The sequence below is a fragment of the Hippoglossus stenolepis genome, chromosome 6 (genome assembly GCF_022539355.2).
Source record: "Hippoglossus stenolepis isolate QCI-W04-F060 chromosome 6, HSTE1.2, whole genome shotgun sequence".
In the NCBI taxonomy this organism is placed as follows: Eukaryota; Metazoa; Chordata; class Actinopteri; order Pleuronectiformes; family Pleuronectidae; genus Hippoglossus; species Hippoglossus stenolepis.
The window spans coordinates 15,072,005-15,094,363 of record NC_061488.1 but is presented as its reverse complement, the minus strand read 5'-3'; the positions used below and the strand labels follow the sequence as shown (position 1 = coordinate 15,094,363).

At 41.7% G+C, this 22,359-nt stretch overlaps 1 protein-coding gene across 1 annotated transcript; it reads right to left on the bottom strand.

The window, feature by feature from the left end:
* Positions 1-1,318: 1,318 nt before the first annotated feature.
* On the bottom strand, positions 1,319-21,653 carry pik3cd (phosphatidylinositol-4,5-bisphosphate 3-kinase, catalytic subunit delta). The gene is made up of 23 exons (XM_035159899.2): positions 21,333-21,653; positions 20,228-20,444; positions 19,250-19,478; positions 17,584-17,816; positions 17,136-17,312; positions 15,380-15,535; positions 14,786-14,875; positions 13,528-13,749; positions 10,530-10,626; positions 9,748-9,878; positions 9,606-9,656; positions 9,337-9,504; positions 8,991-9,112; positions 8,755-8,898; positions 8,578-8,677; positions 8,324-8,490; positions 7,875-7,984; positions 7,487-7,565; positions 7,231-7,398; positions 5,516-5,639; positions 5,110-5,255; positions 3,925-4,057; positions 1,319-3,832 (listed from the first exon to the last, which is right to left on the bottom strand). The coding sequence occupies exons 2-23, from the start codon at positions 20,366-20,368 to the stop codon at positions 3,695-3,697; spliced, it is 3,126 nt and encodes a 1,041-aa protein (XP_035015790.1). The 5' UTR covers positions 20,369-20,444; positions 21,333-21,653; the 3' UTR covers positions 1,319-3,694.
* Positions 21,654-22,359: the final 706 nt, after the last annotated feature.

The following is a 22,359-nucleotide window of genomic DNA, read 5'->3' as shown; positions in this document are numbered from 1 at the left end:
GACTCTGGCCCCTCTTGTACAGGAGGTCTGTGTTACTGGAACAGTCCAGTTTGTTGTTGAGGTAAACACCTAGGTATCTGTAGTCCCCCACGATCTCAATGTCCAAGCCCTGGATTTTCACCTGTGTGGGCTGGGGTGACTTCCTGTGAACGTCTATCACCATCTCCTTTGTCATGCAGGCGTTGATGTAAAGGTGATTCAGTGGAGGAGGGAGCGGGGACAGAATCAAATCTGTTGAAAAACAAATTCAGCTCATTTGCCCACTCCTTGTCTCCAGATTCTGGGCCCCTCCCACTGTCCTTGCTGTGGCCGGAGATGGTTTCCAGGCCTCTCCACACCCCTCCATTGTTGTTCCTCCAACTTCCTGCTCTAGCCCATCGTTGCCCTTCCTTATCTCCTTCCTTAGCTCCCTCTGTACCCACTTCATTATGAATAGAACCTATTGATTAATTAATATAATTTACTGTTTCAGTAATGCAAGGGCCAGACTAACCTTCAAGCGCCCCTTGGGGAAAACAAAATAATAATAATAATAATGATAATAATAGTTACTTGTAGAATAGAGTACTTGTCTTAGCCTGAAGCATGCCAGGTTTACTCCATCCTTCCAGCTGAACTAGATCTATGACCCTGTCGTACTCCAAGAGCTGGTGGTGTCCTCCAACCAGGTAAAGAATAACAACATGATCAGACTGGGGCTGATTTAAGAATATGTTTGTGCTATCAGTGAACTAACTCCGCCCGACTTCTTTCTCAGAGTGATAACTGCTAGCTCCATCGGCCATATCATCGCCACAGCAAAAAGCCTTACAAATCATAATTTTTCTTAATCTCACCTTGAATCCAAGCAACAAAGACACACCACCAAAACATTGTTACCTGCTATCAGTTAAAGTTGCCCTGAACTCACATAGTGATGAGCCAGACTCCCTGAAATGAACCTACAGGACAAACCATGGGCCGAGGTGTGAAAAGGTAGGTGACGTCTCCCTCTGCAGTGAAGACTTACTGGAAAGTGAAGGTGAACATTAAGGTTAGACATCTAACACATCCAGAAGAAGATAGATGGCTATTTCCAGGGCTCTGATTGATGATGGACCACATACTGTAGGTTGCCAGGAACAGCTCAATGTCCCCCAACCTTTAGGAAGATGACCCTACCCAGTTCTTCTTCCTCTCAGAGGGAATTTTTCTTGCCACAGTCGCCAAAATAACTAATCACAGCTTGTGTGAGCAGTAATAGGACCTACGGAAATCTATTAATTGTTGGAGTATTCTGTATAAACACACAGCAGCTAGAAAAGCTACAAGTGAGATCTGCTTTTGCAAACTGTTTATTGAGAGTATGTTTCCCTCCTGAGAGCAAATGAAGCAAAGGAGAAATGTTTCAGCTGCACACATGTGAATCAGGCCTGAGCCTCAAAACAATGAATTACAAATCAATCAAAAGGCAACAGCAGCATATTTTACAATTTGCAAAAATAGCCCATTAATTGAGTAGACTCACTCCTTCTTGCTTAAAGCAGAAGTGTTTTACTAACTCTGCACTGATGACCCATATTTAAAGTCTGTTCCGCAGTGAATATTTCAGTAGTTTAAGGTGTTGATGCTGTATAATCAACAGCTACACTCGCTCTTCTCTTAAAGTCATCATCGTACGGAGACTCATACAAACGGTAGAGATCATTTCACCTCTTAAGAAGGATATGAAAAGCACATCATCTTCTTTCATTCAACCGGTCCTTGCAGGACTGATATACAGCATGTAAATGAATGTGAAGACAACATGATATTGAATCATCCAGCACACAGGCTCACTTAAACAGACATCTGGTCGATCATGACATATCACTTTCATGCCACCTGGCACATCAGTTGAAAAAATACAATGAGAATCACAATGCATAGCTTAAATATCAGAAAACAACAGACGCTCATAAACACACAGACACGGATACTGCATCATCTGAGAAAGTTAACTTTCAAGAGGGCCAAGTGAACTGTTACACAACCACACGTCTATGGCTTACATCTGCCAACCGATTGTCTCATTTAGGGTTTTACTGATACAGGTTTTTAAAATATTATTTAATATAATTGTCTGTTATAGTCACCAAACACCTGTAACATCTCTGCTGTAGGCCTGAGATCATCTCTTTGTCCAGGTGCTAATGGCAGTCATGTCATTAATGGAATCTATCTGTTAGACAGTAAGCTTAGCTTCGCTCAAATACAGGAAACAGTCTGAGGTAAAAAACTTTCTACCCAACTTGCAAGTAAACATGTTTTTATCTTTAAGAAGTGCTGATATTGTCTCCTTCAGCCAGAACTAGACATGGACGCTGGAAGTTGGGCTGGCGAGGGGTCTGCAGCACCCCTACTGGCAAAAGGGTGTAAGCCAAAGGCAAAAAATCATTGCCTGTTAAATTTTTATTTAATCTAAATTTCTAGAGCAACATTTTGAGAGTAGCCTAATAGCATTTTTTAATAATGTTTTAATATTTAACTTTAAGAATATTCTGTGGATTTTATGTGTATCCTATCTGATGCACAAATGTAGAACAGGCAAGATAACATCTCGCACAACTGAGACGTGTGAGCTGTCCATTTCTGCTCTTATACTGCTTTGACTGGAAGATGATCTCATCTGCTGTCTGTTGTAGTGTGAAATGCTCTAAAACTGGTGCAAAAGGTTGTTGGCCACTAAATTTAATAAACCTTGCAGCACCCCGACTCTGTCTGACTCCCACCATCCATGAAACCAGAGTTGTCTCCACCTTTTTCCCACTCTTTGTACTAAGCTAAGCTAACTGGCAAACATGTGAGTTCGCATCTTACTCTATATAAAAATGCAGATAAGCATATTTACCACAATATACTATTCCTCTAATAAGTAGTTGGTGTTTTGTGAGGCTGTTTGGAGTCACAGCCTGGTACAGCGGGATATTATCAAAAGAAAGGTCCTATTCAGGGCTTTGTTCTCATCTTTCGATAAAATTGTGAATGCTTCTATGTTTTCTTTCTACTGGCACACAAAAGGCAACATATCGTACTTAAAGGCAATATTACAAATCATTAAGTGATACAGCAGTAAAATGCAACATCTTTAAAAAATATCCTTCATGACTTTGTACAAGTTCTTCAAAGTTATCAAATTAAATAAAATACAATAGAATTTAAAAAAAAGACACAATTGCAAATAGGCAGTTGAAATGAGAGGAAACGACACAGCCATCCATCCATATGAAAGTCTTGAGGTGAAAGTGCCGCCCTGTTATTAAACTCTGTGACTGAAATGTGTCATCTAAAATCAATATCCCTGGTGAGTAATGATGCAGTTGGTGAAATGAAGTTTCAGTCTCTGCTTCTGTTCCAGTGATTCATGATACATTCATCACATCACATTAGCAGGTGGTCTTCAAGTAACAGTTTTAAACAAATCAAAAGCACATTCGATTTGTCCGAGAGATAAAGGCATTCCACTGTTTGAAACAAGGCTCCATGATTCTCTCATTGTCTTTGGATGCCTCCACTTGGTCTTCATTTACCACAGACTGGCCAGACAGATGTAAACAATCACTGAATATGTTTAAGTACCATTGATAAAGTCAAATATCTGATTGGGTTTTCTTCCCTTTTATCTCCATAAAGGTAAAATCCATAATTTCTTGGCTTGTCCTCAGGTGTTCAGTGTTCATGGTCTATTATCTTTGGCCAAAGAGTGCATCATCCAGTTGACCTTGGTCTTCCAGCTCTCTCGCAGCGCTTCATTGAACTTTACTTTGAAATTCTTCAGTGCCTCTTCCTCGGATTTGCCCAAAGCTAAAGAATCCTTTTGAAAACAAGATCCAAAAGATTGTCAACATTATTATGATCCTCATTGGCAACAGCAACAGAATCATCATCATGAATATTGTTGCATACCTTTAGATACTGGATGTCTTTGAAGGAACTGAGCTCTGGCAGTCCTGCTGCCTTCATCATAGCGAAGAGGTTCACGAACAGCGTCCCGTTCCGACACAGGATCTTGTAGGCCCACTCACAGTACTCCCTGAACCTGACGACATGGATGCAACAATCACTTATCAGTTATAAAATATGTGAACCAAAGCCTAGACCATTGAACAAACTCAAACCCAACCGTTCCCTTAAATTCAATCAAGCTGCCCCAAATTGTGCACACTAAAGTGGCTTTCAGACATGCACTGAACTCTGCAGAACCTCCTGACATTCTCTGGCGGGGCTGTATGTGAGAACGAAAATGTCTGAGTGTCAGCCCCCGGACTTTCTCCAGCCAGCCCTCTGGTGTCAAGTCCTCAGAATGTCCGAATGAGCCAATGTGAGAACACAGCAGTGGATCCTCTGCAGGATTCCCCGCAAACTCCGGAGAAAGTCTGGACCAAATTGTGTGGACATTCTTCGGAGGTCATGTCTGAAAACGGCTTTAAAGAAATCTGATTCATAAATGTGCCTGATTTGTTTTCATAAAGATCATGAATAGTTGCAGATTACTCTGTACCTAGTCGCTAAGTCACCCAGAAACCTATTCTCCTGACCTGAAGTGTCCCACTCCACCCTGCTTTCTGCATTGGCTCAAGGAGATGTTGTCTTTTATACAGATGGAAAGACTTTGACTGCACAAATCCATTACACAGGACAGATTTGAGAGTTTGAGGTCCTTTCTCGGAGCAGTATCAGATCACCTCATGTTAATAGGAAAACTGACCTGCCTTGCTACATGAGCAAATGTGGTATTTAACTGGTAATTCTAATATCATCTTGTAAATAGTTATATTTTGTCTGTTTTGTCATTGTAAAATGGAAAACTGTAAATAAAAAATAAATCAAAATCCCACAATTATTTCATGAGAAATCACTGAAAATATCTCATAATGTTAAACAAAATGAAAAAATAAATACATTCTGGATCCACCACCTGATCTGGATCCACACCAAAATTTCATGGGGTCTATTCCCTGACCCAAACCACTTCCTTCCAACAAATGTTGTGGTAATTCATGCAGTACTTTCTGCGTGATCTTACTTACATACTAACAAACATAAAAACTTACAGGGGTGAAAAAATAACCTCCTTGGTAAATGTTGTACCTCTCAAACTTTTCGCTGTTGTTTGTCCTTCCTTGCTGGATCACATGAACAAAGTCGTACGTCAGAATGAAAGGCACACGCTCCCTGTTGATCCCAAGTTTCCGCTTGAAGTTGCCCAGGAAATGCCCAAAGTCAATGTGGAACAGCTGAGGGACAAAGGTTAAAATGACTGTTAAGTCGGTTCTGAATCACTGACCACACTCACCAACTGGTGACTGACCTGAATGATTAATTATTAAAACATTATTAAAAAATAATCATCAGAATAAATCATCATTGGAATTAAATTAAAGGTCACCACCAAGAATTATTAAGGTTGTTGGATTGTTGGAAGCTCGACTATCCAAACTATGACATATCAGTCAGTATTGGGTTTTTTTTCATGTTTTACACCAGTAAACCTCACCTGTCCAGTTTCCCTGATCATGATATTGTCATTGTGACGATCTCCAATGCCCAAGACGTAAGTAGCTACACAGTAGCCAGCACAGGACAGCGTGAACTCTTCTATGGCTTCATCAAGTTTGTCCCTGGTGACAAAAAGAGTCAGAGAAACAAGGGAAACCAACTTAACTACTGTACAAACACATTCATCATTCAGTCATGAGGTAGATTTTCCTACTGCTGTATGAAATATTCACAGAGGACTTCCTGTGGCCAATTAATGATTGACTGTCACGGCCTTTGACGGTCTAGACGTGCATGGGGTTCACCGTGTTAAGCTTTTACAAATTTTCTCCACTCCATTCCGGGTGCGGCAGCATTTCAAGTTAATTACCTCTCTGTCCTGTCGTGCAGTCAGCTGAGTCTGTCCTGCCAACGTGACGTACAGAGGCTTATTCATTACACCCAATGGTACTCCCTCTTCAAGGAGCATTTAGAATGGACAAGACCTTCAGACTGTCTGGCACCAAATAAAAATCTACTCTCATTTAATGTTGCTAAAGCTGTAGTCGCCTGTGCACTTTGTCTGGGTCGGTCATGGTCTCACAACGCTGCACACAATAAATATTTTGATATGAAAAATTCAGACTGCAGGCGCGCGCGCACACCCACCCACACACCCACACCCACCCACACACACACACACACACACACACACACACACACACACACACACACACACACACGCACACACACACACACACTGCATCTCTTACAACACAAATAAAGCTACTGTGTATTATGTTGTAAGACATTGTTGTAACCTCGTTGAGTTACATGGAAAAATGAAAAAAATCTAAATCTGTCTGTGATCTTGACTTGGAATTAAAGCCGGCACCACTGATGTTGCTAACTAAAATATCATCATCCTCATTTAGCAATCATAAGACCTGTATAAAAAGCTTAATAAATGGTTCTTAACACACTTTAATATAGTTGTAAAAATATAAGGACCCTTTTAAATAACGCACACTACATAATGCCTCTGGCCACAACTGTCCCCGGCACAAAGGGTTAAAAAGTATTTTCTTAACATTTTGACCATCAGAACAGGAAGTAGGGACACAACAGGACATAAGGTTCAGAGAAGACAGATAGCATGGAACAAAGGCTATCTGGACCCAAGCTATCAGGGTGCCCTTCTACGAGCTCTTCCACTTCTGTTACATTGTAGGATAGTAGAGTCCTTAAAACCTTAAAAAACAGCACGCATGGTGGTCTTCTTAAGCAAACTCATTCTAATAGAGGTTTTTTTTTACAAGGTTTGTAAAGTTAAAAAAGCCACAGTACAGAGAGCTCCCATCCCCCCACAGAAAACACTGTTCCTGAAGCTCCTGAAACACCTCGTCAGTGGTCCGGACGATACCAATACCACATTTACATTATGCACGGCACGCCCAGTGGCTAGTCTGACCTGCCCCGTAACAAAGCCAGGTAAAGCGAGAGCCTGTTGGAGCCGGTTGACAAATCGCAACACAGAGCAGACGGGGGCTTCATTAGAAGAAGGGCCTTAAAGAGACGGATGGATACAAATTTGTGGCTTTAAACAACCTTTGTGAGCATATAAGTGACCCAGTGCTGGGTTCTTGGGTTAAAGACGTCATCCCTTCTACAGAGATCAGTAGAGCGTCTTAAGAACAGATGATAGTGAACAATGTAGCAGCTCATCATACTCACTCAGGATTCTTAGATTTGAGCCAGTTGAGCAGGGCGTCCTTGTTGAATGCAGCTGTGGCGGCACTGTTGCTGTTGTTGCGCTGGATGTTGGCGATGGTGTCCGAGTTCTTCACTACCTCGATGAGTCCCATCTTGTTCCCAGTGGACAAGCAGCCATATGGGATCATCCTGTGAGTGTGGGGGGTGAAATTGACAGTTTTAGGTTGGTGTAGGAGATCTGCTCGTGCAATAACATCAGCAGCTGCTCGCAATGTACCTGAGATCAAGGCCTTCTTTCTTCCATAACGTCGCCATGAGCTTGATCATCTGGAGGGTCAACATGTCTTGTCGGAGATCTAAAGGTGATGAGTGACAAAAGGTGGGATAAAAAAATATTAATTTCATTGTCACTGGGGATGCACCAAATTTAAAATTTCCTGCACATTTTATCCCTTGCTCTGTTTGACTTCTAAAATTCCTCTTTTTGGATTTCGAGGGCTTCCCTTTCTATGTATGTTTATCTTTCTGTTGCACTCTAATGTACAACTATGCATTTTAACCAGTTAGCGTCTCTAAACTAAATGAAACTACAGCTTACAACCTGACATTTTGTGTCCACAGTATGTTAATATGCTGCCATGAATTCAGATTTTCTTGTATCTCACCATCTCCGTTCTTGAAGATGATGCCCACCATGTCTCCTGGAGCCCAGTGGTTCTCGTACATCAACCAGAGAGGCTTCATCTTGGAGTCCATAAATCTGCACTTATTTGCACTGTGAGAGTAAACACACTCATTATGAACATTTGATCATCTTAACAGTGTGTCACGCTTATAGACTGAGGACAAAACACACTATGGTCTTGAATATATATTTCTTTTACAAAATATGATGGGGATGAGAATGACGAGGTTGGGTTAAGAAAAAAACAAAAGAAATGTCACTATCCTCACGTTAGGTTTTCAAGAGTCAAAACTAAGGGTGAAAGTGTTTATTTAGGTTACATTCATTTAATATTTTGCAATTCAGTACAAACCAAGAATGAAAATGAAATTATGGGGAAAAAATGTAAGTGTGTTGTGTGTGCGTGTCTGCTGTGTGTCTGGCACTAACCAGATCTCGGTGAGGATGATGCTGGGGTTGAGTGGTGACAGAAGGTCTGACAGGGCCTCCAGGTATGACTCCTGTCTGATACACAGTTTCAGGTCCTCTACCGTCATCTTCTGGGAGCCTGACTTGACAAAGTCACTCAGGGCCTTCATTTTGCCCAGAGCCTCGTTCTGTGGGGCAGAGGCTGAGATTTAGCACAAAACAAATACACACACTTAGTGTGCCTGAAGTCAGAGAGTACAACCACGTGAGAATACCTGTTTGGTTAAGAGCTTTATGTGGTGGATGTTTCCTCTGCAGTATGCCTCCAGAATCAGGCCAAAGCGCAAAGTCACAGACGCCACATGAATCTCCGACCTACGATGAACACAAACAGTTGAACAAAAGGCTGCAGATGTACGTGATGTTGGGTTTTCTGTTGGGCTGCGTCTCACCTGAGATGCCAAAACAGAAAATGTCCAATCCTATTGTTGGACAAAGCCCTCTCCAGCAAGAAAGTGGTGAGGTCACAGTCGAGGTAGGACTCATACTTCAGGACCTGGACCAGCTGGATTAAATACTGAAGTAGTTCATCGTCACTGTGTGCAGAGAAAGTGGACCATAGATGACAATTCAATTAAAAGACAAAATACAAAATGTCTCATGGATGTAAAAACAAACATCTGTGTACCTGAGCTTCCTGAGGCATCTGATAGTGAAAGAACGCACCGCTGGGTCGGGGAAACTGTAGTCTAAGAGCTCTAAGGCATGGATGGCAGGGAGGTCGGGCCAGTTCCTCAGTAAATTCACCATCTGAAGAGAATCGAATTACATTGTTTCATATGGTGAGAACAATTCAAACCCTCAGATTAACATGTAACATGCAAAACACTTGTGAAATGTGTGAAATTACTCAACAAACAAGTGAAGTTATTTAACCCGAAAAGTAAGATGAGTGTTTTGTTTCTTCAGCGCAACCTGTAGACACTTGAGAAAACCAAACTTAATCACAGTGGGGATATTCTCCTCCATTATACCTGAACTACGTCCTCTCGCTTGCCCCACTTGGTGATGAGGAGCAGCTTTGACAAACTCTCAGGATAATGGTGGCAAACTTCAGCCCGGAGCTTCCACAAGAGTTCCTTTTCATCCTCAAAAAACTCAGTGGAGTTTTTGTTGTCCATGATTTCCTTTAGTTTCATGTACTACAGAGGATGACCCAAAAGAGAAATTAATACAAAATATGTGGTCACTAACAAACAGATTGTTTCTTTGACTGTAAAATGTGAGATGTGGAAAGTCGTACCTCTATTTTAGTGACAACAGCTGCATCACCGTTCCTCTCTACGTCATTTATCTGAGAATGGATGATGATTATTTTTTTCAGCTTACAGAATTAAAGATTCAAATTAAGAATGTATTCAAAAAAGCCTTTTGAGAATCAGTACCTTGTCCAGCGGAGGGTAATAAAGAGGATGTGGTCGGATGTTGGGGAAACTAATGAGCAGCCCTGCAGCACTGTCCACGTTGGGGTTCTTCTCGACCGTACCCATTGGGTTCAACAGCTCACTTTTGTCATCTGTGAGGAAAATGTCATATATGAATATTGTTCTGCTGCATTCCTGAAACATTTTTATAATGAAATCCCTCTCTGAGACTTACAAAGATAAAATAATGAATGCTGTTGAACCGGGCCGCAAAGATCCTCCATTCAAATTCTTTGCATCGAAGCTTGGTTTAAATTGATGACAGTGAATCAGCAGCTAAACTCACTTGCTGACCCTTGGTTTAGGTGAATATCTTGTCATGGGCATTAAGCAGAGCTTCTGACCATTACGTGCATGTGCAGCAGGACTTTGTTGCTTCATATTTAGCATGCCCTTATGATATGTGAGAGGTTTAATAAACAAAACGATTTTTTGAAAGGATTAATCGAATAATCAATGGAATAATCCATACAATACTCCAGACTAGAGCTAAAATAATGCATAGCTGCAGCCCTTCTGGTGAATAAACATGTCGCTGTACTTTATCAGCCAAACATCTGACACCAGCAAACAGCCATTTCCTCATCTTAACGTGGTGCGATGTTGCACAACAGCAAATGCATAATGTCTGAATATGTGTTTGTCACTTTTGGTATGTGAGCCCTCACTGTGGAGGAGGCTGTGAACGAGTGAAGTGTTTTTGAAGAGGAGGAAATGTAAGAAAAGACTATGAGGCCATGTACCAGGAACAGACGGCCATGTGGACAGCAGGAACTCCCCGGTCTTCAACTGGTCCTTGTAGTCAAACACCATGGTGTTCACCCAGGCTATGGGACAATCCTAAGAGAGAGAGAGGACAGTGAGGACTGGGTTTGTTGATTTTATTAATTTGGGATTATTGATCATCTGCAGCAGGAAAATCATGGAAATTGTGTCTTTCAGCTGCTCTGTCATCCCATTTCCTGCCTCTGTCTGTCCTTCACTGTGTCCATCAAAATAGAAAAAGCCCAAAAAGAGGGACAGAGAGAACCAGAGTACCCTCAATCGTTTTCAGTCAAAGCTAAATTATGTCTTGCTGGTTTTCAACAGAATCTACAAATTTCTTCAACTCAAGCAAACTACAAATGGTAGTTGGGATATACAATCAGACTATCTACCTATACAAACATCATTCTGCTCTTTTCTAAGAGTATAAATAAAACCAACTCACAGATTCTTTAAAGATAAGTTGTCTTCATCAATCAATCTGCAACACTTGCACAACAGACCCTTTGTTCTGGAAATTATTTTTAAATTTAAATCAAAGAGCATTAAGAGATCTTTTATGTTTTAATAAAATAAGCATGTTCATTTAAAGGAATTATCATGTTAAATATAAACTGCAAAGCAAAGAACTTTGCACTCTTTAGTAAAAAAGAAAATACATGAGTGAGTCTATATAGTCTCAAGTGTCGTGGCCAAAATGTAGAACATCCAAAATTTAAATGAGTTCCAGGCAATGACGAGAAGAGAAATGACTGGACCATTCATTGTTTTAACAATGAAACAAACCCACGGCAAAAGAGGCGATAGACAAAAACAAGACAGTCAAAAATAGCTAAACTTCCATCTAAGTTTCTGGTGGAGGGCTGCAGGACTTCACTTCGGGGAAAAAGAAGAGAGAAGTGGTTCAGAAAGCAGAAGCGGCCTCAATACACTTTTAAAAAAACTCACACCTGCGCAGCATGTTTGTGAGGTCTGACTGAACTTGTTGACCACAGACTGCAATGCATCAAAACAAAAGCTGCTAAGACCTCAGCCACAGAAAAGGGGAATTAGTCGTGTAACACTGTACTACTCAGTGTACAGTGTTACACGACTGTGTTTGTGTGTGTGTGTGTTTAGTCTATTTCAATGCAGCCTCGCAGTGTAGCACAACAGATGTAATTGCATTGTTTCTTTATTTTCTCAATTCACATTTTTAACTATGAAATGTCAAAAGCATTTAAAACCAGAATGGCACTGAGTAGAGCACATATCTCCGCCAAGGCTCAACAGACCCCTTAAATTAATTCAAACTGCACTAAATTTCACACTCCCCTTAATCTGCCGGATTATTTTTTCTCGTCAAGACCAATGAATTAATCACTGAGAAATCAATGGAAATGTTGAAAAATGCCCAATCTCACAGTGGGATCAAAACATTCCTGGATCCACTCCCTGATTCGGAACCTCACCAAAATTCAGTGGGTTCTTCCCTGATCCATACTGCATCCGTTGAGTTGTTTTTGTATAATCATGCTAACAAAAATACTAACAAATGGAAAGGGCTGGAGGTAAAAATGTCCATAATAATATCCCAGAGCCCAAAATTAGATTTTCAGACCAAGTTAAAAAGTTGTTCCATTTATATATGAAACTGAAAAGAGCAACACACCCGCACATTTGAGAATCTGGAACCATCAATTGTTGAAAAGTGACAGTTAATTCATGATCAAAACTATTCAAATAGTGTAACAGTTCAGTACTAAATTAAGTATTTGTTCTATGGGTATCTGACTTTTTCTTTTGCCATAAAATTTAAGTTTAAGAATTGTCTTTTTTTACAGTGCAGGAGAGGAGCAGACTTTATCTCCAGGCACCATGATATCCAAACATCACACAAACATTACACATCATGCTTGTGTTGTTTGTCAGTGTTTGTGTGAGGACGTCATGTTGCTCGGCAATGACGTTCCCCTTTTTCCTGACACAGCGTCAAAGAAGTGGTTAATATAATCGAAAAAAGTTCTGCAGGTGATTTTCACAGATGTTATCTGCTTGTAAAAATAACTTCTGGTACATGCATCATTATTATTTACGGTACATTAGTACATGAGACTTTGATCACTTTGATCTTAAATCACTTCTTAAAACCCATTCTTACAGACTTGGTGATGTTGTCTTTTTCTTTAAATCTTTTAATGTTTAATTGTTTTTATGCGATGCTGTCTTCTTATTGCTTTTATTTATGAATTGTTTTTATCAGTGTGAATACAGTTTTGCATTTACACCTTTAGTATCCTGTGTCTATATAAAGTACTAATTCCCCTTTTCTGTAGCAGCTTTTGTTTTGATGCGTTGCAGTCTGTGGTCAACAAGTGTGCTATTTAAATACAGTTGTGACGCTGATGATTATTATTACTGACTAACTTTGAGTGATTTTTGCTACATATTGTATTTATGTGTAATCTCTGGTTACCAGGCTTGTTGTTCTCTGACATAAGAGAATAAAAATAAAATAGAGGTTGTGCTCTAACCAACTTTTATCTAAAGTGTTCCCTTGAAAAAAATAACAGCAGCAGAAAATTGCATTGTTTCAGGGCTCGACTGTAAAGTGCCGCGAGTCGAGGCCTTCAAACTGAGGAGTAAATTGAAATGTAAAATGCTCTGTGGGCCAGAGTGCTGTAAGTGACTGAAGATGAATATAGAAATCCTTCAAAATGTTTTTCCTGTTCTTAACTTCCTTGGAGTGATGTGCAGATAAAAGGGCTGAAGCGGATGAAACGTCAACCGCAGCCTTGCCACTAAACACACTTGCACAACCAGACGCAGCAGCTGAACACACCCACACAGCACACACTGACTACACACGAGAGAGGAAACGGATCTGTTTGTGCTTGTTAACAACTTCACACTCATGCCAGGCCCTAACACTCGCCCGCTCCATCATGAGCTGTGCACCGTGGCTCAGTAGCGCCACAGGTTATCAGCCGGACTCACAGCTTTCTTGTTCTTCTTTTTTGTGCCGCGGGGTTTCTTATTTTTCTCGATGACGGCGTAGAGCGCGAAGCACAGGCGGCTCATGCGGGGCAGGTCGGCCACGTTCATGTCAAACTCCAGCTTCTGATCCCACAGCGGCTCGGAACACACCGTCACCTCCGAGCTGGTCACGACCTTGCAGAGCAGTTCGCTGCCATGGTACAGACCGGCCTGCACCACAAGCTGAGAGGGGGAAACACACACATACACACAGTAGTGATTAGATGAGGGCCTGACATGTGGTTTTGGAAGCTGAAGCACATCTGTGAGGGAGATTGTTTGTGGAAGATGTGCAGACTTCACGAGATGATTCACAGTTTCCTGTCTCACTATGAGTCAAAGGGTCGACACATTCATAACCTAAGCAGGTTGCAATTCCTTTCAATGCTATGCAGAGTCTGTCAAAAACTAAAAAAAAAGATAATTGGAGGTAAAATTCTATATTGTGGGAGCATTAAGCTCCTGCCTTTTGCCACATCAAGATAGTCTGGATCTACATTTACAAAATCTATGAGTGGCTATTCTCCCCCAGGGTGGGTTTTCAAACCAGCGCCTCACTGATAATTATGTGACAGGACAAATTTGCCATGAGTCATGATGTGGTCTAAGGCAGCAGGCAGAAGTGCACTTACACTTAATAACCCAAATAAACAGTAACATAGTTAGTTATGAAACTGACTCACACACACAGACACACATTAACAGGGTTCCCTCCCCACGTTTTCTCACTCTTTATCTTATTGGTAACATTTGTAGACAAAAGAAAACGTACAGAGCAAAACATAGATTGTGGATATGGATTGTGAGTGGATTTTTCTAGATGCTTTTGATTTACAGGGAAACGTCTAAATTTTAAAAAAGGTTGTCACATTTCAACATAGGTCAAGGGCTGATGTATGCATCGACTTCAAGAAATAAAGAAGTGCAGAGAAAGCGAGAGAAGGAAAGACACCATGAAGTCTTTCTTTTTTCTTAGAATCTAGGGCCTCAGAATGAGACGTAAAAACCAGATAGGCCCTCCCCACTTCCTGTTTTGAAGTTTTAACCAACCGCCTTGATGAATTATGGGAAACGTGTGGTCTGGACCATGTGACGCCCCTATCAATTATATGTCAACCCCGCTGCTCCTACAACTGAAATTAAGATATTGGTAAACAAGTGAATGGCACATTTCATTGAGCAGCAAAGAGAGAGAAGACAATGCAAAGCCACAGCGCACCTTCATCCCTTCATCTGCGTTGACTCGGCTGCCCTGCAGCAGGTGAATGTTGAACGGCTCGTTGATGGACCACAGTGAAGAGGTATTCTGCTGCAGAGAGAAGACAGAGGAGAGAAACAATCTTTATTTTGACCTCCCATCCTTTACATCACATTTCCATTTCATTAACAGCATTCACTGAAGTCTAAAGGCGTGAAACTGTTGCTACAACTTCCTGTTTGGCAACATGTGAAAAGATAGAAACAAGAGAATGAACACTTTCAAAAGAAAGAAAAAGGAACATGTTTTGAAACTGGAAGGAACAGACAGAGCACTCTGAAAGCATTCAAGTATTCAAAACGTCCGTCCCTGCTACATATAGAGCGTAAGTCAAACGTTTGCCTTAAATCAAAAGTGGCATAAGTTATCTGCAGTGTGTTACACAGCATGTCTGCAGTGAGCCAAAGTCCGTGGAGGAACAACTGTGCTGAGGAGAGAGTAGAAGACAGAAAGAGATGGAGAGAGAGAGAGAGAGAGAGAGAGAGAGAGAGAGAGAGAGAGAGAGAGAGAGCTGCTCTGTTAATGACAGACGACAGTCGTCCGCTGACCTCTTACCTTCTTCAGCGGCAGCGGAGGAGGTCTGGACTGGGAGCGACTCTTGAATACCTGGTTGCACATTCTGCCCTGTTCCTCCTGGAACTTGCTGATGGTGGAGTGGTGCACCATGGTGAGATGAGGGTTCTGGCCGTTTCTCAAACACGAGAAAATGTACTGGTGAGAAAAAAGATAGACAACAAATAGGGGGAGTTGTTTTGTTTACTGGTACAGCCATTAGTCAGTTCACCCAAAGATATTTCCCAGTGTTCTGATGGTTAACTCCTGCAGGCTGTTCATTTGCTGAAGGTTAATGCAGCCCAAATCTCATTATGTGTGGCTGGATGGAGTTCCTCTCTGAAGCGCTGCGAGACAGATATGAGTCACTGCTGCAGGTAGCTGCAATTTCAAAATCATCAGTGGAGTCTCCTTCCACCAAAAACCTTGACTTACCCTGCTCCTGATCTGACAATGACCTCCACTGTCATTGAGCCACACCGGGACTGAACAGAAACTCATCCACATGCACTGAGAAAATAACAGCTCAGGTGCTTACAAAGAAATATTCACTATTTGCTGGGCTTAGAATTCTTGTGCAACACTGAAGCAATGAAATATGAATATGTTTCTTTGTGTGACAAATTTAAGAAAGTTACTCTTTTGTGTCAAAATAAGAAAAATCTCTCCAAACGTATCAAAATAAAATGACATTAATTGATTGTGTAACAGTTTGATTTCATTATTGAATGTATGAGTTCCCTTCTAAAATCATTGAAAAATATGGAGCTTTTTTCCTGTCTTTATTCAAGAGCGTGGTCTTTCAGTTTGAGCGCATGACTTGTTGAATTTATGTTCAGACAGTGAATTATTTTTCATCAAACCCTGCCCTTGCACTCAAATAGCCCCTGTTTGCACTTAAATTTGCTCTGCTTCTGCTCAAACTGTGTGCTTGCATTCGTCGTCTGCTACACCAAACGTAAAGCTACACAAGAATAGCTTTAATGCAACAACCCCAATGTCCTAAAAATACAAATCCAGAATCTTTGGAAACTCGTGAACCTCTACTTTCAGCTGCCTTAAGCAAATTGACCAAGCTCGAGCAGTTTGACAAAGAAGAACGAGGCCATATTAAGGTCAAAATAGCAAAAAGTTGAATCTAATCTTAAATCTGGATAGGCTCAAGGTGCCTCTCTACTTCATGTTGCCTTCAAAGGGGGTGAACACATACACAATCAGCAAGTTTTTGCTTAATATGCGATTTAAAGTAAGATTAACTTGTAATGGTTTGTTTTCAGATGAACAGAAGATGGATGGAGTCAAAACCCCAAGGAAATCCAATGAAACTTGAATAATGTGCCATTACAATGCTAAATGCAAATAATAACAATTAAAACTAGATCAGCACTCTGAAAAGGGCATCCCTCCGCCAAGGTCAAACAGTTGCCTTAAATTCAATTAAATCAAACACTCACTCATTGATATCAATCTTCTAAACAGGCCTGATTTTATTCTTCAAGCTCCATCAACTCCCATTAAAATTTTGGAAAATGTCAAAAAATGCTCACAATGAACATTTCTTGGATTTGACCCCGTGATCCAGATCTGACCCAATATTTAATGAGTTCTTCCGTGACACAAACCGTATCCTTCCACCAAGCTGTATGGAAATCTGTCCTGTAGTTTTGTGACTTGTGTAACAGTCAAACAAACAGACCTCCTCGGTGGTGGAGGTAATGATAAAGCTCTGCCCAAATTGGCTGGTTTTGGGGTCACTCACTTTGAACTGGCACAAGGGATGTTTCCCGTAGAGGAACTCCCACCTCCCGTTGACCTGCAGGGCGTAGTCCTCAGCCTCCTGTCGCACCGAGCGAAACACGGTGGCCTTCTTCTTCAGGGCGCTCCTCATCAGAGCCATCGGGTCGTCCTGGGGGTCCTGCTGCAGCATGAAGCTTTCCTGTAACATCAACACGGGACATGATCCAAACAAAAGGCGCCAACTTCCCCGAAAATGGCACAAAGTTCATCTTTTATGTCAGTGGATGTTGTTTGTCATGTGGGAGGGGGAATTCCAAAGGTGTTCACATTTACTTTGAATCACCCTCAAGGAATTTGTCATCACAAGACAGAACCACAGTCACAGTCAAAGATGTTTGTGTAGTTCTCTGCTGCTGCCCCGTCAAAACCATAACATTTGATTTACAAATATGACTCATAAAAACACTCACATCGCACGCCTCAAACTTGACGTTAATGAACATCTTCTTGGTGTTTTTGGACTTGGGGTTCCCGCTGCGTGGCGGCGAGCCGCACGGCTCCCGGTCGCACGGGAAGCTGTACTCCATCCACTGCTGCCATGGCAACATCTGCCGCTCCTGGGCCTTGTTTTCACAAAACGTGCGCATCTTAGTCCGAAACTCATTCACCTCATGGTTCTTCTGGGCCTCAAACTCATGCAGACCTGAAAAAAAATGTGAGAGGAGCTCCTTTCTTAAAGTGAAAGAGTTTTTTTAAATGAACTTTTACTCAAAGCTTAAAGCGTTCTGTTGTCTCCCTATGTTTTCTTTATACCCAATAGAATTTAGCGGAAATTCTGCTTCTCATATCTTCTGTCAGTCCCGATTAAGAATTTACAAACTCATTTATTTTCATTACCTTTCCCTCCGAAAGCAAAAAACGTTCAATTCTCAAATATTTAATGATATACTCTCATCAGGAGAACTCCTAAGACAAAGATTCAGCTTCTATCAAAATAACAGTATTTTCTGTGATGAGGAAATCTAGAAAACGGATCACTTGTTTTTCCCTCTGTCTTTACAGGAATATGTTTGGGTGTGATATGTACGATTGGCTGGAACCCAAACCACAATCTCTCTCTCGCTATACCACTCATAATGTCACGTTTGGTATTATAATGGTGGGAAAAATTGTAATTTGATGTTGCAGACTTAACTTGTGTAAATTTATGAAAACATAGCCTCTATTTACAGTCTTCATAAAAGAGTTTGCACTGTTCTACAAACCCCTATTTTATTTTATTTCCTTTTCATTACAATTTCATTTCATGTATCATCTTGTCTGTATTGAAGTTAGATAGTTCTCTACATTGTGTGCTCAGTTCTATGTGGAACCTGTACATGACACTATTAAACTGCCATATGTTGTTGTAAAATGAATACATCAATAAAGGAAACAGAGTCAATGACCCCAAGAGAAATTTTTTTAGGAACTGAAACTTAATGGTGAAAAAGGCAAAAGAGAATACATTATGACGACTAAATGTCATGAATAAAAACAAAGAAATAAAAGAGATCAGAGTTCCTTTGAAAAATAGTGATTATTGGATTCCTGCCCACTCCCACCCCTGAATTACTGTCCCATCTTTTTATTCAACCATTCAAATAGTGCTGTTGCCTGTTGCTGAGGATCTTCCTCCGATTGGGAAAAGCAACAAACCAATCAGAGTTTTATAGGAACGACTAAGAACGGAAACTCTCAATTTCCTCTGCCAAGAAAGGGCCAAGTGCCAAGAAAATGATACAGCTCGTTCTCAAAAACAGCATATTTCTTCTATCTACTCAAAATAGTGTTACACTACGGGAAACCCCTTCTGTTGTTTTTCCCATGAAATGAGGATGGATTTGTCAGTCACTGTGAATCAGTTTACGATCGATTATCAATGACTTTCTTAGAATGACGGAGATTCAGAGGCCTGGAATCAGGCTGGAGCAGCTGAGACAGAACTCTCTTCTTTTTTATAATGATGACAGACCATCGCTTCTTACCTTATATTAACCAAATGCACAACAATACCAGCAAACACCAACATCATATAGTGGTATAATAACAAAAGGTGAGCTCTGTCAGGGAGGGGGTTGGTGGGTTGTCGCTCACCTTTGCCAATCAGCAGGCTGATTTGCGTGTTGGTGAGTTTCTCCACCCGGTCGCCCTCCCTCGCCACCAGCCTCAGCACGCACATGAAGGGCCGCACGTCGCTGATGCGCCTCGATTCCTCCTCCAGCTCCTCCCGCTCCGCTGTCTGGTTGATGCAGGTGAAGACGTAAGCATCGGGGTCGCCCAGGGCGAAGAAGAGGGCCTCGCTCCTGGCATTTTTCCAAACCATCTGAGACAAGAAACGTCAGGGTGACAGCACATGAGTTTATTGCGTGAAGTGTGATCTCTGTGCAGGTAATGCATGCTTTATGGAAACAGGGATTCAAAACCCTTCAACCAGTGACAACATTTTCTTTTGCCGCGTCTCTGATTTCTCTGTCCGGGCTCAAACGATAACCTATGGTGCAAAAAACAAAATAAAAATGACCCTGGAAGTTTTTGAACTGTCTCCTAAAATAAAAGCTTGTGAATCACTTTGACTAGAGAGACATTTAATTTCTTAATCATCTTAACGGCTTCCAAGAGTATCATTACTTAACACAGCTAAATCAAACAGCCTGAAGTGGCAGAACTGTTGGCATAGAAACTGGCACATTCATATCGAACAGCAGAGAGCTGGCTGTCTGCGCTGGGGAGGAGAGGAAGGCTGGAGCTGCTTCTCTCAACAGTTGCATCAAAAAAATGTTCCGAGATGGATCAGAAGCCAAAGCATGCATTGTTCAGACTGTGCAGCCTTTCATTAGTTTAATGCCTGAAGGAGATATTAAGTCAAGCAATTAGTTTAAAAGCGTTTTGAGTGAATTTAGTAAATAAAAACAGCCTCAGTGCTGTGCAGTCAATACGTTACATAGTGTATTGGAAACACAGTGCTATATTATAATAAATAAACATGCATTTTATGATTTATAGATTGTGTCTGAGAGGGAAATCACATTCTGGTTTTAAAATACACGTTGCTTGGGACGTGAGCTGACGTACTTTTTTGATGCTGTTGATGGTGTCATTCCGAGACACAGGGAATTTGAGGAAGATCCCAGTGGGCAGCAGGAAGTCCATCATGATCTCCCAGACGCCCTCCTTCTCCCATTCCTCCTGCATCCCATACTTCCCCGGGGGCATGGTGACGGCCTCTCATTTACCGTCAGCCCCTCTGCTGCTGCTGCTTCTGCTGCTGCTGCTGCTGCTCACGGCCGTCCTAACAGAGGAAACACTGGCTGGGGTTAATATGTCGTCTATTAACATGTGCTACTGTACGAGTACGTGTGCCGTGTGTGTGTGTGTGTGTGTGTGTGTGTGTGTGTGTGTGTGTGTGTGTGTGTGTGTGTGTGTGTTGGCCGGAGGTGTCACACACTCCTGTTCCTTAAAACCCCTGAATGATGGTGTAAACTCAAACGCAAAGTGAGCCCGTAGTTTCTTGCATCAGATCCTTTCTTCATCTGCGCTGTGCCAATAATAAATAAGGTATTGAATTGTACAATGAGGCAGCAGTTTACATATATTAAAACATACATAACACATAATGTACAACTGCTACTAACAGTTTATAATGTTGGTAAACAGATTGAACTCATGCACCGTCTTAAGAGACTGAGTGCTCTGTCAGAAACAACCTTTCCTCTGGGTTCAAATGAGGTGAACACACACTACAATGAACTTCATTGTACTGAACTATAAAGACATGTGAAACATAACAATTCGACAGTTGATGTCGTGTTATTTTAATCACTGTACAGACCGAACACTGTATATTTTTAATTGTGTAATCGTCACTAGTTTCTCTTGAAGTAATTCTAGACTATTGATTTTGGTAAGACAACACTAGTGCTATGTGAGAGCTGCACAGTCTGTAGCTTAGTGTCAGATGTAGAGTGATTTATTTCTCCATGTTAAAATGTTTTTCAGTGGATTTAACCAAAGCAACTGTGGTCTTTTAATATATTTTCTAAAAAAGAAAACGTGTGAATTCAGCAGAGGGAAGTGAAAAGAGGAGGCAGCTGCACAACACGACAACACACACACACATGTAAGACGTGATGTGTTAGAATACTAACTAAGGGTATCATGGAGATGAGCTGATCCCAACCTGTTGGCGCAGACGCCCGCCTGTCAGCTCCGGCAGCCGGTCACCTTCTCATGGCTTCACCGCAGCGAACATGGAGCCTGTCTGGAACGTCACCGGGACATGTCTCACTCCGCCGGCGGGCGCAGACTGCGGGCCGATCCCCGGAGAGGAGGCGAGGTGAGCGGGTTTAGAGTCGGCGCCTCACGCCACGGACGAGCCGCTGTCACGGTTCATGCGAAGCGGCGACGTGTTTCTGTGCGTGTGCGCGGTCACTGGTCCACAGACAGCCTGAGCTCTCCCTCCACCACGGCCCCCTGCAGGCCAAGGGACCGTCCTGCAAAAGTTCACTGAGCGCGAAGTGAAAGTAACATCCTTCCTCAACAGCTCTCATTATCACCTTTGTCTGTTAGTGAGCAGCAGGTTTACCTCACAACTACACAACCGATGACCACAAAACTGTTTGCACTATCTTAAAGGGATAGTTCACCCAAAAATGGAAATGCACTCATTATCTACTCACCACTATGTCGGTGGAGGGGAGGGTGAAGGGTTTGAGTCCACAAAACACTTTTGGAGTTTCAGGGGTAAACAGCGTTGCAGCCAAAATCCAATACAACTGAAGTAAATGGTGACTGATTATTTTAAAAAAAGCATAAAATGCCTCCACACTGCTCCTGTGATCCAAATAAAAATCTGTGACTCCTGAATTTATTTTGCGTTCCATCATACCTCGGAGATCAGAATTACATACATCCAAGATGGAAGTTGCAACTGGAACGCCCCCTCAAGTTGGAATTTTAACTCGGAAAATCTGAGGAACCTTAACCACCCCTGACTTCGAAATCCAAAATGGCTCCTCCATGTATCATCAGCAGTGAAAGCTGTAGTTTTTACTGTTCATTAGCACTTCTGTCATTTGTCATACACTACTGTCCAATTACTGTAGGTGGACGTGTATACTACGATGTTAGTGTAATGTTAGTTATTATGAACTGGTTTTGCTAACAATGGCTAGCTGGCTAACGTAAACATTGTACCTGTGCAACTG

Excerpts from the sequence above, each read along its gene's own strand:
- pik3cd (XM_035159899.2), bottom strand. The coding sequence starts at position 20,368 with ATGCCCCCGGGGAAGTATGGGATGCAGGAGGAATGGGAGAAGGAGGGC. Across the intron at positions 19,479-20,227 it reads CCATCAACAGCATCAAAAAA|ATGGTTTGGAAAAATGCCAG; the intron begins GTACGTCAGCTC and ends TTCTTGTCTCAG. Across the intron at positions 9,657-9,747 it reads ATTACCCTCCGCTGGACAAG|ATAAATGACGTAGAGAGGAA; the intron begins GTACTGATTCTC and ends ATCCATTCTCAG.